Here is an 18,850-nt window from a genome sequence, read left to right as displayed (position 1 = left end):
ATCTTGAGGGTCCACATAGATTTGTACGAAAAAAAATGCATTTTCAACTACTAAGAAAGACATACATCGACTTGAAAGAAAATACTCCAAATTTAGTTAAAAGCCAAGTTAATCTTATCTGGTTCATCAGAAAACTGTACTTGGCTACAAACAACCAAAAGTTCAAACCATGTATCTTTGGTTTCCTCTCCGAGAAACCTTCGAAATTTCGAGATGTCAAAACCCCTAGTAAAAATAGTGTTCACTATAATATTATGACTGCAACAAAGAGTACAAAGACGTGGGAAAGATTGGCAGAGTTATTTGTGGTCAATCCAACTATCTTCCCAAAACAAACTTTCCTTCGATCACCAAGAACCCTTTTACAGCATCTATAAAAAAACATCTCTCACTGAAACTATACCTGACCAAAAGTGCTAGCGGTCAGGACTTGGTTTACATTGAGTAAACGTCACTTTTTCAGATATTTCGCTTTAACCAGATCTTGATAGAGTCGTCTTCATCCGCTAACCTCCAGATCCATTTACATAAAAGGCTAAGATTGTTGAAGTGCAAATTAGTCACCGCAAGGCCTCCTTGATCTTTTGGTTGGAAAACATCCGGCCACTTAACTAGATGACATTTCTTGACATTTTATTTTTTCTTTCCAAAGCATGCGACCTCGAAAGAAATCACATCTCTTGAGGATCCCTTTCGCAATTATGGAAAAGGAAATCATATAAATATGTGAGTCTTGCTTACTTGGTTAGGGAAGCGGATGTACAACCCAGCAACCAGTTCAAGTTTCCAGGGACGCAAATTTGGGTTCTTATTATTTCAAAAATAATGTAGAGGCTTCCCCTACCGTATTCCTTTATTTAAAAATCATATAGCTAGCTACATTACTTAGATAACATTGTAGCAAGATAAGTCCAGATCCAATGGAGGTAATATTACCTTTCCATCCAGAATTTTCCTTGTCTATTCTATCCTCAATATCTTTCCAATCACTATTTAACAAGCATTTATTATGCATGGGGTCCCCAAGTATACATGAAAGGGATATATCCTTTTTTGCAAGTATAATATGAGCATACATATCTTGTCTACTGCAGCACTAAAAAAATGATACCGCCCTTTTATGAAGATTAATTTCAAACCCGTGAGTTGCTCAAATATACAAAGGATAAATTTAATATTTCCGCCACTTTCCAAACTATCTCCAAACATGAAAATGATACAATGGGCATACTAAACATATCAGCTACTAAGCCAGTCATTAAATATCTCTCATGTGCTCTATTTATTAAACAACTAAAAGTTCAGGAGCTATGTTAAAAAGAGGGGGGAGAAGGCGTCCCCTTGCGTTAGACCCTTCTTAGTTTGAAAATAAAATCCTAGCCGATCATTAACCATGATACACAACTTGCCATTGTTCACTATTGCCTTAGTCCAATTGGTAAAAATCTCAGGAAAACCTTCCATGTTCAAAGCCGAAAACATAAACTCCCAGTTAATTTTCTTGTAGGATTTTTTGAAGTCCAATTTGAAAAACATGCCAGATTTCTTCTTCCTATGGATATAATGTAAAGTTCCATGCAACAAAGTTACACTATCCAAAGTAAATCACTGAAGGAAAATAGAATGCTAGAAATAATTTTATCAGCCATGCAAATGTCTCTATTGTTTAAAACCTTCATGAAAATTACATTTAGTGAACAAATAAGACATCCTATGTATACCATATTGAATTATCACTGAATCTAACGGTATTGACTTGATATTCTATATGTTGATATTTTTTTATATAAACTTGGTCAAAGTTTGCATGGTTTGACTTTGAAGAAATCGTACAGACACTACATATTGGAATAGAGGAAGTACTACTTATATATATCTTCTCTAGATAACGTGTGGACTACTAAGAGCATATACAATATGGTGACAGTCTTTTCTTAAAGTTGCTACGTAGAATTTTTCTTAGTTAAAAAAAGGTTGTCTTTCCTTAGCTAAGGGATTATCATTTGAAAAATAAGATAATGTTTCATGCATTGTTTCATATATATTTTCCCTTAAAAATTATTTTCTTAATAAAAATAATTGATTCTTATTAATTGGTAGGGATGATAATAAAACATATTGCATTGTGTGATTTATATCTTTAGTTTTTAGATAATATGAAGACCTATATAGTGGCTGCCATTGTACATGCTCTAAGAGGAGAGCCTGACAAAGCCTAATTGTACAACGAATGCAATTTCTTGGAAAATCACACTGCTACATGCAACTTGAACAATCTGCATTCTGCGATAGTAGCATCATTTTCTGAAGGAGAGAAAAGGCAGCAGTCTAAGATTAGGAGAAGGTCACTTACCACAGGGCAAAAATAGCCACGGGCGGAGGGGGCAAGTTCCGTCCACTCCTCCTCACATTCATGCGCCACATTCACATCCTCTAATCCAAAAGGCCGTAGTCTTGTCCTGCCCAAATTAATCCTCCTCTTGATCCCGGGGTACCGAATAATCGTCCACCGGCAATGGCCAGGACGGCGGCATCCGATGACGACGATGATGGCCCGCCCACCTACACCGTGGCGCGTGGGACACGCCGTGACCCCCGGCTCAAGGACATGGGCATCTCTTGCATGCTCAACACCGAGGTTGCCGCGCTCCTCGCCGTCATCCGCCGCCGCCCAGACCCCTACACTTACCTGCCTCCAGCGGTCGCCGCCGCCGAGGAGGCCGTCTTCGCGGGCCTCATCCAGTCTCTCAAGAGCCTCCGCGCCCTCCTCTTCCAGCCTCGACACGGCGCGTGGCGCTGCTCCGACCCGTCCATGTACCTGTCGCCGTTTCTCGACGTCGTGCAGAGCGAGGAGGTCCCGCCGGCGGCCACCGGAGTGGCGCTGTCGTCCGTGCTGAAGATCCTGCGGATCGATGTGTTCGACGAGTGCTCGCCGGGCGCCCGGGACGCGATACAGGCCATCTTGACCGCGGTGACGAATTGCCGCATAGAGCGCATCGCGGAGGCCGGCGCCGGCGCCGAGGAGGCGGTGCTCCTCCGCGTGCTGCAGGTGCTGGCCGCGCTCCTTCGTGCCCGCGCGGCGCCTCTCCTCTCGGACAGTGCCGTGTGCACGGCGGTCAACACGTGCTTCCAGGTTGTGCAGCACGCGGCCAGCAGCCGCGGGAGCGAGCTCCTCCAGCGCACGGCTCGGCACTGCATGCACGAGATCCTGCAGGCCGTCTTCGCCCGCTTGCCGGACATCCGCGACGAAGCCGACGACGACGTGTCCGTCCCCTCCGCGGCAGGCTTCGGCGCGCGGTGCATGGTTGATATCTTCAACTTCCTCTGCTCTCTGCTGCTGAACGCGCCCGACATGGTCATGACGCCCGAGGGACACGGCGCCTTCACCTCCGAGGAGGACGTGCAGCTCTTCGCCCTCGTGCTCCTAAACTCGGCCGTCGAGCTGGGCGGCGAGGCCATTGGCAAGCATCCCAAGCTCCTGCGCCTCATCCAAGATGACCTCTTCTACCACTTGATCCACTATGCCACGGAGTGCAGCCCTCTGGTCCTCTCCATGATCTGCAGCACAGTCCTCAACCTGTACAACTTCTTGCGACGGTAAGCACACATGCTTTAGTGTCTCTTTCTTTCTATTGCTTGTATCAACCACGTACATACATGATGCACCATGAACCACATTGCTCCAGGTTCCTCAAGCTCCAGCTGGAAGCATTCTTCATGTTCGTGATACTTCGAGTTGGCAGTGGCGCGAGCGGGTTGCAGCTGCAGGAGGTGGCGATCGAAGGGCTCATTAGCTTCTGTCGGCAACCAACATTTGTCATCGAGATGTACGTGAACTACGACTGCGACCCACTCTTGCGCAATGTCTACGAAGAAGTCGGCAGGCTGCTCTGCAAGGCGGCTTACCCACTGTCGAACCCGATGACGACCATTCAGCTCCAGGCGTTCGAGGGTCTGGTGAACATGATCACCACCATCGCCGACAACGTCGAGGTCGAGAAGGCCCCAGATCGTGAAGCATACAACGTGGACATCTCTGAGTACCGGCTCTTCTGGCTGGAGCGGTGGGACTCCAGCGACGACCATGGCCACGAGACCTGGGTGGACTACGTCCGCAAGCGCAAGCTCAAGAAGAAAAAGGTGGCCATCGCCGCCAACCACTACAACCGCGACGAGAAGAAGGGCGTCGAGTTCCTCAAGCTCTGCCACTTGGTGCCCACCCCGCCGGAGCCCAAGAGCATGGCCTACTTCCTGCGCTACTCGCCTGGCCTCGACAAGGTGAAGATCGGGGAGTTCCTCGGCGACCCGGACGATTTCAACCTCAAGGTGCTCAAGGAGTTCACCGATACGTTTGATTTCGCCGGATCCGTCCTCGACACCGCCCTCCGCACCTACCTCGAGACGTTCCGGCTTCCTGGAGAGTCGCAGAAGATACAACGCGTCCTCGAGCACTTCTCAGAGCGGTTCTTCGAGCAGCAAGCACAAGAGGTCTTCGCGACAAAAGACGCGGCGTTCATCCTCTGCTACTCGGTCATCATGCTCAACACCGACCTACACAACCCTCAGGTCAAGAAGAAAATGTCAGAGGATGACTTCATCAGGAACAACCGCGCCATCAACTCTGGCAAGGACCTGCCAAGGGAGTACCTGTCGGAGCTCTTCCACTCGATAGCGTCGAACGCCATCACCATGTTTAGCCAAGGCATCACCAGCATCGAGATGACCACTAGCCGCTGGGCGGACATCGTCAAGCGATCACGCTCCATGGAGCCATTCACGCCTTGCGACTTCAAGCACAAGCTCAGTCGAGAGGTGTTCATCGCTGTCTCTGGGCCGGCGGTCGCGACGTTGGCCGCCATATTCGACTACACGGATGATGAGGAAATCCTGAACCAGTGTGTCGAGGGGTTGATCTCCGTGGCCCGCATTGCACGCTACGGGCTGGAGGACGTCCTCGACGAGCTCCTCTGCTGCCTCTGCAAGTTCACAACGCTGCTGAATCCCTACTCCACCACGGAGGAGACCATCTTCACTTTCAGCAATGAGCTGAAGCCAAGGATGTCGACGTTGGCACTCTTCACCATCGCCAACAGGTTCGGCGAGTCGGTGCGTGGCGCCTGGAAGAACATCATCGATTGCCTGCTCAAGCTCAAACGCCTCAAGCTGCTGCCCCAGTCAGTGATCGAACAGGAAGGCGGCATGTCCAGCGGCTCGGATCGTTTAGGCCATCGCCCCAGGTCAGATTCGGGCGTCATTTTCCCCTCGTCGCACCGTGGCGCCGGGACGAGCAGGCATGTGTCCGGCATGATCGGCCGGTTCTCTCAGTTCCTGTCCCTCGACAACGCCGGCGAGTCGCTGCTCTCCGTGGGCAATGAGTTCGAGAACAACCTCAAGATTATCCAGCAATGCCGGATCGGGAGCATGTTCACCGAGAGCGGGAAGCTGCCTGACGAGTCGCTGCAGAACCTTGGCCGGGCGCTCATCTTTGCGGCTGGTGGCAAGGGCCAGAAATTCAGCACCCCGATCGAGGAAGAGGAGACGGTCGGCTTCTGTTGGGATCTCATACTGCTCGTGTCGCTGGCAAACCTTCAGCGCTTCTCCTTGCTCTGGACGCACATGCACGACTGTTTCACGGCCGTGTCCCAACTGCCGCTCTTCTCGCCATGCCCTTTCGCCGAGAAGGCCATCGTTGTGCTCTTCAAGGTCGCCGTGAAGCTGCTCCCTGGACAGCCCAGCCCCGACCGCTACGCCGAGGAGCTCATTTGCAAGTCGATTAACCTGATGTGGAAGCTGGACAAGGAGATCCTCGACACATGCTGCGAGGGCATCTCGGAGTGCATCGTCAAGCTCATCATGGATCACGCCGGGAGCGTCCAGACGCCGATTGGGTGGAAGACGCTGCTGCATCTGCTCTCCGTCACTGGCCGCCACCCGGAGACCTTCGACCAGTCCGTGGCCGCCATGATCAAGCTCATGAGCGACGGGGCTCAAATCACGCGGTTCAACTATGCCGCCTGCATCGAGGCAGCCTTCGGGTTCGCCGCTCTCAAGATAAGCCCCCTCGAGATAAGCACCAAGATACTGGAACTGATGGCGGACTCCGTGAACTGGCTCGTGCAGTGGCACAAGTCGGGGTACTCTGATCCGGGCAGCAGCAACAGTAGCGGCAGCAGCAACAGCGGCTCATCCTGGCCCGAGGACGCGTCGCGCATGGGCAACCTGGCCACCAACATGTTCATCAAGCTGGCCGAGACGCTGCGCAAGACGAGCCTGGTGCGGCGAGAGGAGATCCGCAACCAAGCCGTGGCAGACCTCGGCCGGAGCTTCGCGCTGGCCGCAGCCGGTGAGCTGGACTTTGGCCCGGCGGGCTGCCTGGCGTGCTTCAACCTCGTTATCTTCGCCATGGTGGACGACCTGCACGAGAAGACGCTGGAGTACTCCCGGCGAGAGGGCGCAGAGCGCGAGACGAGGAGCATGGAGGGTACACTCGCTGCGGCGACCGAGCTCCTGGCCGACGTGTTCCTGCTGTTCCTTGGGACACTGGCGCAGGGTCCAGGCTTCCGGACGTTCTGGCTCGGCGTGCTGCGGCGGATGGACACATGCATCAAGTCCGACTTGGCTGCCGGCGGCGGCGCCGGCGTGATGCAGGAGCTGGTGCCACGGATGCTCAAGAGGATGATCGTGGAGATGAAGGACAAGCAGGTGCTGGTACAGAGAGACGGAGACGAGCTCTATGAGATCACTCACATCCAGATCCAGTGGATTGCACCTGCTCTCAAAGATGAGCTGTTCCCTGAGTAGTCAACAACTATATAGTTCAGTTCACAGATAATGTTTTAAATTAACAGCAGGGAAATTAGCGTCGTGTACTTCATAGGGCTGTATTACCTGTATAGCTTGCTACATATAGTTTTCCTTCCAGTGGAGCCTCGAGTTTTTCCTTCTGATGGATTATCTGCATCTGTCCATTTCTTGGTGCCAACTTGCCTGATGTGGCAGTTTACTGCTCAATACTACAGGTTTTCACCAAGAATGTCGGCCATTCGGTGACACGAGAACAAGATTTACCAAGGTTAAATACCTGAGCAAGTACTAACCGAAACAGCAATTAAGACTTGAAAAAAAAAATGAATGACTTCATTCTGGGCAAATGTAGCTGCAAACTAGCAATATAAATTAGCCAAGCATACATTGTTCAAATAACCTTTGCTGATTCATATTTATTTTTCATCCACGCTGATAATCCCTAAGTGGGGAAAATACAACAATTCTGTGACCACCACCATTTTGTTCATCATCACACAAGTAATACACATGATTATACAACGATCTGCATTAAGTGTCGACAGATTGAGTTAAACACGGAAATCCGACAATCCTAAGTATCTAAAGTTACTAATGGAAATTAAGGCTACCAGCCCTTGCAGATCCAACTATCACATGAAACCCCCATTATGTGTATGAAATACCTTGCACGTCCAACTATTGGCACAAATCCCTGTCATGTTCCTGCATCACCGAAATAAATAAATAAGTCATCTTCCATGTTCAACCTCTGGAGTGCTTAAATTTTACAAAACATAAACCATTATTCTAATGATGAACCATGTATGCAAAAGGATAAGGGCCTTTTGACCTTGTTAAAACAATATGAGCATGGCGCGATAGTGATAATATTATGACACTGATGCAAATTTCGACCACAACAGGGATTTTAACAAACTGTTTGGTCAACATCCACAAGTTGTGTAGTGGTACTCCCAATTGGGTAGATGAATGTATTAATGGTACTCGGCAAAAGTTAGGAATCATATACTTATATTACAAATGGGTGTAGTAGCTAACTCTGCAAAAGTAGAAATTTCTTATATGCGTACTGCTAAGAGTTCGGTTATGGACACATGCATCAAGTCCGACTTGGGTAGATGAAGGACAAGCAGGTGCTGGTACCATTAATACAAGCAGTAGAAATTTCTTAGCAGTACGCATATCAGAGTTGGCTCCAATTTCTTAGGAATCATATACTTAATGGTACTCGGCAAAAGTTCGGTTATGCTCCAACTCTGATATGCGTACTGCTAAGAAATTTCTACTTTCCTGCCAACTTGTACAAGAACAACTTCCGTCTATGGAAACTTAAAACTGGCTCGCGAAAGTACTTATCCCACTTTAAATCGTGAAACTTTTATGCAATATTTGACTGATACTGAGGTGACACACTTCTCAGGAAGATACTGGAACGTTTCATGTCCTAAGTATGCATGCTCACTAAGTATAAGCAAATGACAGCTTCCATGTCAGTTCTCCAAGATGTAATAATATATATTGTGATCTTTTTACAAAGGTGAAAATAATTCACAATTAGGGAAATTAATCTAACAAGGGAAAAAGTGCCAAGTTTGGTAACATGACAGCCATAAATCAAGTTCAACTAGTACCATATAGACATAGATAGAAGTCCGCAAATTATTGATTCAGGGTGTGTAGAAAAGTGTCTGGCAACATAATATTGAGCCTTCCATATCCAAGAACAAGTCAATATACAACCTAGAAATTCCGATAGTAATATATCTCCCTATATCTCAAATAAATTTTTGAATAATCCGATGACAGAACACAGATCAAACTTAGCATATATCTCCAATAAATCAAATCAGATATCATTCCCCTGTAGCACTGAGGGTAATTTCAAACCAAGGTCTGGAACTTCGACACATTGCCCCTTATAATTGCCATAGTCATTCACTGCTCTTCGTCATCTTCAATTTACTAAGGCAATTGGCCGTGTCTTCCCATAGGATTTCATTTTCCTATTCTTGTACCACGCCACGTAACTTTTGAGATAACACAGATAATGAATACTGTCTAAAACAAATTTGGATCTAATCCTAAATGCAGACCCCACAAAATTATAGAGGGCATCATATGAAGGCTGAATATGCAAATATCGGTGTATAACTAACTGGCATATCAAGTACAGCTGGTGACATGTATTTTAGTTTCTTCAATGATGTGTCCAGTTCTCATCATCAGAATAAAGATAGACATCCAGCATGAGAAGCCGTTCGGCAGACGAAAAAACAAGGTTTGCTCAACATAGGAAATGAGAAATATAACATAATCTAAACACAATGCTACATGACATGATTTGACCCTACAATTTATCTGCTTGATTGAATGAACTAACCTCATTTGCAGAACTTCTAGGCCAGGGCTAAGGAGAAGCATCCACAGCGCCATTGGTCTGCATTTCAACACCATTGTAATCCCCTAACCTCTTATCATCATCGCCCTCCTCCTCTGTATCATCCTCCTCCTCGAGACTAGCAATCTCCATTTGTGCTCTTTCCAAAGTTTCTCTCCATCTAACTTCAAGGTCTCTTTGCATATCGCTTCGCATTCGTTTCAACTCCGCCATGTGCTGCCTCTTGCTACTCTCCACCCTTTCGTAAACCTCCCCAAGCCTACGGATTGACTCTAGGATCACCGCAAAATCGTTCCCCTTCACTACACCAGGCTCATCTGTCTGGTCTTCCCCCAATTCCGCATCTGGGCCTGAATTCCCTGGTGCTGCTCTGCTACATCCAGCGAGCACAAATTCACCAACGTCCACTCCCCACGACTGCCGTGGCACTGGGCGTGTGTCACGGCGGCGCTTCACGATAGGAGCCAGAAGCAGCGGTGGAGGCGGCGGCGCCGGAGGGCTCATGAGGGACAGCATCTTGTCGAAGTAGACCCACTTGGAGGGGGAGGGGCGGTTGGAGCGGTGGGCAGCGAGGCGGGACCTCTCCTTCTCCTTCCTGAACATCTTCCTGAGGGTGTCGATGCGGTTGCGGCACTGTGACTCGGAGAAGTATCCCGCAGGGCGGGAGTCGGCGGCGGCTGCGAGGCGAGAGACCTCGACCCACTCGTCGGCGCTGAGGCTGCGGCGGCCGGCGCAGACGAAGCGCTCGCCCCAAGCGTCGAGGAGCGCGAAGGTGGAGTCCTCCGTCCACACCGGCGTGGTGCGCTGGGCCGGGGCCGGAGCCGATGGCGCAGGGCGGGGGGCGAACTCGAAGCCGAGCGCATAACGGTCGGTGCGGCGACGCTTGGAGCGCGGCGAGGGGGAGGGGGAGGAGGACGGTGATTGAGAGGGGGAAGCAGCGGCGGCGACCGGCGGCGTCGGGTCCGCGTCGTCGTCCATGTGCCGCGGCTAGGGTTTGGGTTGGAGCTGTTCGGCGAGGTGGATTGGCCGGAACGATTGCGAGTCCGGCGAGGTTGGAATTTTGGACAACATCGCGCGCGCGCGATTTTTATGCATATGTCGCTCACCAGGTTGTAGCAGTTACAACTGCCGCTTTATGATAAGGGGGGAATTTGACGCCCGTCGGATTAGATTTGTGTGGACAAGATCGGCCAACAAAGATAATAAGCTAGAGTAATCTCACGGTATGATTGCTGCACCCTCATGGAGCTCTCACAGCGCTTTGGATTTTCGGCCGTCCGATCGAGCTGACGTGGCGCGATCTCGGCCGTCGTTCCGTCCAGGGCGCTGAGGCCCTCCGCGGACCCACTTTTATCCATGGGTCGTGTGAAAGCCCGCTCGGCCCGGACTCTCGCGTCGCGCGTGGCTTCCTCTCCAATCCCGTCGCTCCCTCTCCCCTTCCAATCCCGCGCAGATGCGGCCGCCGCCTCCCGGCCTCCTCTCCCTCGTGCCGCCGTGCTCGCCGGCGCGCCGCTCGCCCCGCAACCGCGTGTCGTCGGACGGCGGAGATGGCCGGGCGGCGGGAGAGCGCCGGCGCGCGGGAGGCGCACGGGGGCGGGCGGGCGCACGGGGACGGCGGCCGGGAGATGGAGGGCGGCGACCGGCGGCGGGGAGCAGCGCCGGAGGGGCGACGGCCGGAGGAGCGGCGGCTGCTGGGTGCAGATTCATGGCGACCTCACTGCGACGGATTTGCAAGAGATTTTTTTCCCTCTCGTTGGTTCCTTTGGCTGGATCTCCCGTCCTTTTATTTTGCCTCGAATTTGGGTTCGGTTACGATCAACATTTGTTTGACCGGTGGGGATTTTGTTCCAATCCGCTCGCTTTTCTTTGGGGTCTGCAAGAGATTTTTTTTGTTCTTGGGTCGTTTCTTTCTCTGGATGCTCCCGTGTTCTTTTTGACTGTAATTTGGCCCCTTGCTGCTTCTCCTCTTGTCCTTTACCTTTTGGATTTTTTTTAGTTCGAGTCTTTTCCGATTTGGATTATTCTTTCGGGTTGCTGGTGTTCTTTCTGTCGCTGCCCTTTTGATCGATTTTCCCGTTTCTGGGCTGATAAGTGACGTGAATTCTCCTTGTTTCATGTTTCTTACTCACAGGTCATCGCCTTCCTAGAGATTGCTGTGTGGAGTGGACGCGGCTGATTGAAGGTTCTCGTCTTGGTCTGCTATCTAAGTCTGCTCGTGGTAAGAGGTGTCTGTTTCATCCATCCGTCATCAGTTACTTCTTTAGTTTGGTTCCTGCATGAGTAGTATGTCCACTTACAGGGTGTAGTTTGGTGATGATTGTGGAGTAGGATGTGGCCGGGCTGGTATGATTGTGAAGTAGGTTTGCATTGTTAAAAAAATACAGATTTGATGAAAGCTTTGTTCTTGGTTCTATCAGTGGGTTGCTACGTTGCAGGGTAAAGGACTATGTGTGTTCTGGTCAGTGCTAGGTATCCGGGAGGAGCATGAATCTGCCATGTCATATAGGATAGAAGCTGGTTGCTTCAGATTATCTGTAGTTCTATTTCGTGAGCGGCCCTCAATAGGTGTTGCAATAATTCTTCTCCCGTTGTTGGACTCAGCTGCTTCCTAAAAAAAGTCCATGTTCCTTAGATTATTTGCTCTTTTATTTGACAAATGACACTTATTTGTCTGACCAAGTGTTCCATAATGCCATGATGCTATATATATGAACTTTGGATCCAATAGTTTCATTTAAATTTCACCAGCATCTTCTAATTTCAGAGGCTTATGAGCAAATGAGCCGTTTTTTGCTCATGATCAGTAAAGTTTTGAATGATTGTGATATTGTGGTGTTTGCAGCATGATCGTTGCTGCCGTCGTCGACCTCGAGAAGGGCACTCCAACCTCCAGTGGATCATCTTCATTTCCACAATGGGTATTTTCCTTCCATTTTGCCTCGTTTGCTATGTTTGAACATTATTGGGTATTGAGCTGTAATTTCAATGATCACGGTCTCATTTTTTTCTCATTATTTCTTAAAAAAATTCAACATGGATATTTTGTTGTACTTGCATCGAGGATGTGTAAATGTGCCAACAGGAACTCCCAATTTCGTAAATTGATGATCGTGCTTCTAGCTTAGGTGTATATATAATATGATATCCTTTCCACCTCTTTAGTTACAGAATGTCCGAAGGCACTGGATTTTTTTTATTGTTCTGTTTTTGCTATCCATGTATTACAATAGCTAGCCGCTATGGTACTGTGTCTCTTAGCATTATTTGGTATTTTCTTTGATAATATGTTTCAAAGCTGTTGACCTTCAGAACCTTTACCTTTGCTTGTGTGCAGCTCATTCAGAGTTGCTATCCATTCAAATAAAAACTTTTGGTTGATGAAGTATTAGTAAAATAAGGCTTATGTTAGCTACATGTTACACTACATGGATTTCAAAAAAGAAATTGACACACTTTTTTTGGCTCAAGAATTATTTTAGGTCACCTCTAAAAAAATAAATAGAGCGCAGGAAATGGTAATGTCCAGTTCGACCATTCAAAATCTCCACCTGATTTGAGCTTTTTTTAGTAATAGTTCATCTGCTGATATCAGTCTATGTTGTTTGCCAAATCATAATTCTCATTTTTCTGCTTCTATGTGCATGTGATGTGTCTTAACCATCTTGTGATCCATTTTGTATTCATATTATAAGGTACAAGTGCACCTGTATTCATACTGGTTTGATTAAACTGATGTAAAGTTGGAAACTTCTGTTTTGTTATCATCTACTTACGTGCATGTTGTTCGAATATCAAAAATTCCAGCCGTTGGTGCCATTTGAATTATATTTTTGTGATTAGAGAAATTAAGCAGTGCGTTTTTTATACGTTGGGTCTCAGATTTCAATTTGCTTCAGAATCCAAATATGTGATTTACTCATTCATGTTTGTTGCTCTTCTAACAGGTTCCGAAACAATCACTTGGCGCATGATATATGGAATGAACGATAGTTTTGGGTGTCTTTACTTGTGAGTACCAGGCATTAGTAGGCGTAAATCCAACCAAAGAATCATCAGAATTGATTATCTAATTCCCCAACAGTTATTAGAAACAATGAAGAGGTTAGTAGTTGGTCTGCTTAAAATTGTTTCTGCAGTATGTTTCACTCTCAATGGGAGCTTCTGCAGTAAAATGATTTTAAATGAAAATATAGGTACTTAAACATATATCTATATTGTATATTTGATGCAAGCATTTTTCACCATCCAAGTTTACAATGCTGAGCTGGTGAAAACAGTAGAGCGATGATACACACCAGGGATATAGATGAGGTTCACCTGAAGTATTTTGAGATTGAGCAAACTTATGAATTTATAGGGCCAGGATTTCTCTGTTCTGCTTTGATTGCTATGGCAGGATTTTTACAAACATAAGCTCAGATTAATTGTTTCATTGCTGTTGTAATACTTGCTCCAATCCATAATAAGAGTTGGAAGTTTAGTTCAAAGTTGAGGACATTTTAACTAAAATCACAACACTTATTATGGATCAGATGGGGTACATTTTCTCTGGAATGACCTAAATAAGCTATAGCACATTGCTCTCATATCTATTCATGAGGTTTGGTTATTTAGTTGAGAAGGACTAAGTTCGTATGTAACAGAAAAATATTATATAGTTTTGCAGAATCTAAGTACTGTACATTATTTTAAAAATAACGTTGTTGTCCGAATAGTATATGACTTAAGAATCAGAAAGAGCTAGAGTGTGTACCTATGATTCCTCAGATTGTGCTTGGCTGGCCATTGCAGGTTCGACCAAAGCATCCTCCCGCTGCTCGACACCGATGTCTTCCCAGCATCCTCCCGCTAACCGATATGTTCCCAGGAACATCCGCACAGGACATAACAGGGCAGCATAGGACAGCTCTAGCTGGTGCTGCATATGCAAAGCCAAATCTAATGGTTACCACTATATATATATCGCAGAGCCAATCACAAAACAGAGCCAAGACTTTAGGAGCGACACTGCATTATATGAGCATGCTTAATTCTGTAAATAGACAAGGAATAGGTAGACCATGCAAATGTACAAGGGAATTACAGGAAAGATAAACAAGGTTGATTGCATGTGAACCATATGAATACATAGCTGTTTCTAGATGGCACAAACAAGAGTTACATAAAAACACAAGAAAGTCATTAGAGAGGGAGAAGGGGAAGGAGTGAGAGAGAGAGAGGCAGGCAGAGAGGGCAAATTGTTGGCTCAAATCCTCAAAAGTTGAAGAGGGACAAATAGACAGAGAGAGGTGTGTTTCACTAGAGCCCCTCCGATTTTTCCTCATTCAAAATGTTAGGTTAACCAAATCTCGCAACCTGCCTAGCCTATTTCATTATTCTTTCAAAATAAAGCAAATAGCCTGCTGCCTTATTGAAGTAATCATATTCGGTTCAGGGGTAGGAGCCAAATATATGCAGCGGCACTGTTGAGTCACCATCTCCAATTGTTCTCTGTCAGGAAGAAATGAATAATGAGAATGAGTTGAATTTGAATTTAATTTAGACCCTACAGCCGCAGGTGCGGTGACTGACGGGGCTTGTTTAGAGTTTAGACATGCAAAAGCAGCATGTCTTGACTATCTAGCAGCAACACCCACCACTATTTACTATGTTGAAAGCATGATTACACTCTTCTGATCTACATATTTACAGTGAAATTACATGCTAGTTTTTTTACCTGCACCGCTCAATGCCAAATTAAGGTTCAGTTGTACTTAACAGCTGATTGATGACCAGCTGTTGGTACCTTTCATGTAGACATGTGGATCCCAAATAAGAGAAAGGAAAAAAGGGGAAGAGGGAATTGATGGAGCCATCATCAGGCTGTCCGTGTACTGTCTCTTCGATGAGAACTACTGGAATCATGCTCCTGACGCCTGATACAACATAAGATGATTGAACTGTAGCTAGCATACGAAAAACGAACACGCATTCTGGCCAAACAGCGAAGCTAGATAAACATGGAGAAGATATAGGTCCCGAGAGCAAGCGAGAGATAAAGGGGAGAAGGGATCCAGAGTGACGCTAGAGACACCAGGAGTTTTTTTTTCTACAGATATTGGCCTTTTACTTGTGCGTGCGTGGCATTTTTGTTCTGTTTTTACTCATGTGCATATATTAAGAAGAATCTTCTGCGCCTTGGTACTCCTGAACTCAATATTACTTAGTCCGACATTAGATTAAAAAATAGTGTATCAATCCATAGTTTTTTTTTTGAGGGAAATGTATCAATCCCTAGGTTACATACAGGTCCGGAGGAGAAGTTTCCTTCAAGTTGTTCATTCCAATTTTGTCATTTTTTCCTAAGCTGCATACTTTTAAATTTATGTACAAAAGAAGGAACGCACTTATATACGTGCATCTTCTACATGCAAGAATTTCATTTGAAATTTTTGGAGGCTTGCCGGCAATCTTCGAAGAATGGTATAGAAATTAACCGTACAGAAAATGGGAAATTATGGGGTGCCAAACCCTAGGCTTTCGGCGCGGGGGTGGGGCCGCTTTAGGCTTTCGGTGCCAAACCCTAGACTTATCTTTTACATCTATTTTCATTTTTTTCTTTTGCTTCTATACTTTTCCCTTTCCCAAGTTTTCATTAAAAGCGAGAATTGTTTCTCAGCTCCCATTCACAATTATTTGTAAAGCCTAAAAAATATTATCGTTCTGTACGTCTGTACATGGGTCTCACGGGATCATCGCCAAGGCGATAGGGCGCGGGAGCGGCGCCGCTGATGGGGCGCGAGAAATGGCCGAGCGTGGGGGCCGGCGGCGCAGGCCGCCTAGCCGCAGTCACCATCGCGGGTAATAAATTTCCTATTGATTAGGGCAGTGTAATCTCTTTTGGACTATAGGCTGAAAAGTACCAAACTGAGAAACACGGGAGTTGGGTGAGATGCTAAAGTTTTTGAAATACCTTGAAGATGCATCATATAGGAATGCATCCCCGCCATCTGCCCAGGGGGGACAAAATCAGCTACTCCCAATAGAGAAGATGGAACAGCATGTACATAATGGGCATTATATTCCTGAAAATAGTAGAATCTAAGTGTGCTTAGGAATTGTATTATGAAGATTTACATAGTGTTTCACCCATGATAGTTTTTCATTTCACTTCTAAAGATGCTTAATATAGTCTTTTGTACTTGTTTACCGGGCCCTGAGCCACTCATGTGCTACTACTATTCCGTTCGTGAATTTGTTTGCTTTATCCTAATTTAATTTACCCCACTTTGTTTTGAATAAAACCTAAAAAACACATTAATATTTTTCTACTTATTTTTTTTCTTTTTACAAATCGTAAATCGATGCGAATTCCACGGGGTCGTGCGCCAAGGCGCACATCTAAATCTAGTAATAGTTAAAAAGGGCACACCTAGCTGGCGGTCGACCGCCCTTTTCATGTGGGTGGTTAGTCTTGGAGTGCAAAATAATAAAAATGTTGCGCCTACCTCTTCTTTCTCAACTCCAGCAAACTGCCATCCAATCTCGGCCTAACCGCCTTCCCTCGTTGCCCCGCTTGGCGTCGAGCACCTCCTCTACCACACAGCCACCCTTCGGCCGGCTATCCCTCTAAAGCCCCTCGCCTCCCCACTCTTTCTCTGGAGCTGGCGAACATCCCCCTACCCCCTCCACTAATGATTTGGGTGTTGGCCATCTCCCTCGCTAGATGTGCCCCCCACCCTCTACCCTAAGGCTTTGGGTGTTGGCCATGAGATGCGTTCAGAGCAGAGAGGAGGAAATCGGGGGAAGAAGATGAGTTGCGTGCTTGGAAAAGATAAGATGGGTGGGTCCCGCCCCATATTCTCTACGCGGTGTGCGTGTAGCGCGATGATAACTGCAAGTGCACATGTTGATGTAACTAGTTTTGAAATAAAAGTTTCGATTCCACAGAGAGGCTATTGGCTATGGCCAACTATTGGTTCTTTGTTACAACTTATTTAAGGGTGCAAAATGATGAACGTAATCCCAAGAAATTGCAGTGGGCTCAGGCGTTCTTGGGGAATCTTGGATTCACCCCTAGTGTTTGGGGTGTTAGAGATTAGGATGTTCTGGTCACTCTTTTATGGGCGTGTATGGGAGGAGATCCAAATAGAGCAGTTGCCAACAAACCATCTGTTCAACCGTCCTCTCATAAGTCATAACCACAATAAATGCAAATGCAAAATCACCTTAGTGTTGGAGATATGCCCAAGAGGCAATAATAAAATGGTTATTATAATATTTCTTTGTGTTTATGATAATGTTTACATACCATGCTATAATTGTATTAACCGAAACATTGATACATGTGTGTTATGTGAACAACAAAGAGTCCCTAGTAAGCCTCTTATATAACTAGCTTGTTGATTAATAGATGATCGTGAACATTGGATGTTATTAATAACAAGGTTATGTCATTATATGAATGATGTAATGGCACACCCAATTAAGTGTAGCATAAGATCACATCATTAAGTTATTTGCTATAAGCTTTCGATACATAGTTACCTAGTCCTTTCGACCATGAGATCATGTAAATCACTTATACCGGAAAGGTACTTTGATTACATCAAACGCCACTCGCGTAAATGGGTGGTTATAAAGGTGGGGTTAGGTATCCGGAAAGTATGAGTTGAGGGATATGGATCAACGGTGGGATTTGTCCATCCCGATGACGGATAGATATACTCTGGGCCCTCTCGGTGGAATGTCGTCTAATAGCTTGCAAGCATATGAATGGTTCATAAGAGACCACATACCACGGTACGAGTAAAGAGTACTTTTCATGAGACGAGGTTGAACGAGGTATAGAGATACCGATGATCAAACCTCGGACAAGTAAAATATCGTGTGACAAAGGGAATCGGTATCGTATGTAAATGGTTCAGTCGATCACTAAAGTCATCGTTGAATATGTGGGAGCCATTATGGATCTCCAGATCCCGTTATTGGTTATTGGTCGGAGAGAAGTCTCAACCATGTCTACATAGTTCGCGAACCGTAGGGTGACACACTTAAGGTTTGATGTCGTTTAAGTAGATATGGAATATGGAATGGAGTTCGAAGTTTTGTTCGGAGTCTCGGATGGGATCCAGGACATCACGAGGAGTTCCGGAATGGTCCGGAGAATAAGATTCATATATAGGAAGTCATTTTCTAGGTTTGAAAATGATCCGGTATTTTCTCTGGAAGGTTCTAGAAGAGTCCGGAAGAAATCAGCATGGAAGGTGGAGTCCCAGAGGGACTCCACCCACCTTGGCCGGCCAGCCTAAGGGAGGAGGAGTCCCAAGTGGACTCCTCCCCATGGTGGCCGGCCACCCCACTAAGGAAAGGGGGAGTCCCACTCCCCCTAGGTTTGGTCATATGGAAGGTTTATGTTGGGGTCTTATTCGGAGACTTTTGACCTAATCCTTGGGCTTCCACCTATATAAAGAGAGGAGGGGAGGGGCTGGTTGGCCACTCAAGCCACAACCTTGGCCGCACCCCTTTGAGGGCCGGCGCCCAAGCCCCCTCTCCCAAACCCTAGCTACCTCTCCTCCACATACAACTGCCGCATACGCTTAGGCGAAGCCCTGCCGGAGTTCTCCATCATCACCGCCACCACGACGTCGTGCTGCCGGGATTCCA

At 46.7% G+C, this 18,850-nt stretch overlaps 2 protein-coding genes and 1 long non-coding RNA gene across 3 annotated transcripts; 2 read left to right on the top strand and 1 right to left on the bottom strand.

The window, feature by feature from the left end:
• The first annotated feature begins 2,515 nt into the window (after positions 1-2,515).
• On the top strand, positions 2,516-6,801 carry LOC124659672 (ARF guanine-nucleotide exchange factor GNL2). Its single transcript, XM_047197501.1, has 2 exons — positions 2,516-3,597; positions 3,687-6,801. The coding sequence occupies exons 1-2, from the start codon at positions 2,516-2,518 to the stop codon at positions 6,799-6,801; spliced, it is 4,197 nt and encodes a 1,398-aa protein (XP_047053457.1).
• A 375-nt stretch (positions 6,802-7,176) lies between these two features.
• On the bottom strand, positions 7,177-10,183 carry LOC124663210 (trihelix transcription factor ASIL1-like). Its single transcript, XM_047200936.1, has 2 exons — positions 9,188-10,183; positions 7,177-7,509 (listed from the first exon to the last, which is right to left on the bottom strand). Exon 1 carries the CDS (start codon positions 10,181-10,183, stop codon positions 9,215-9,217), a length of 969 nt encoding a protein of 322 aa, XP_047056892.1. The 3' UTR covers positions 7,177-7,509; positions 9,188-9,214.
• A 1,836-nt stretch (positions 10,184-12,019) lies between these two features.
• On the top strand, positions 12,020-14,340 carry LOC124658811. The gene is made up of 3 exons (XR_006989344.1): positions 12,020-12,123; positions 13,150-13,306; positions 13,997-14,340. It is a non-coding gene; the product is annotated as an uncharacterized LOC124658811 (long non-coding RNA).
• The last annotated feature ends 4,510 nt before the right edge of the window (positions 14,341-18,850 follow it).

This window comes from Lolium rigidum, chromosome 6, assembly GCF_022539505.1.
Source record: "Lolium rigidum isolate FL_2022 chromosome 6, APGP_CSIRO_Lrig_0.1, whole genome shotgun sequence".
NCBI classification, from domain to species: Eukaryota; Viridiplantae; Streptophyta; class Magnoliopsida; order Poales; family Poaceae; genus Lolium; species Lolium rigidum.
The sequence above is the reverse complement of the archived record's forward strand: the minus strand, read 5'-3'. Positions and strand labels throughout refer to the sequence as shown.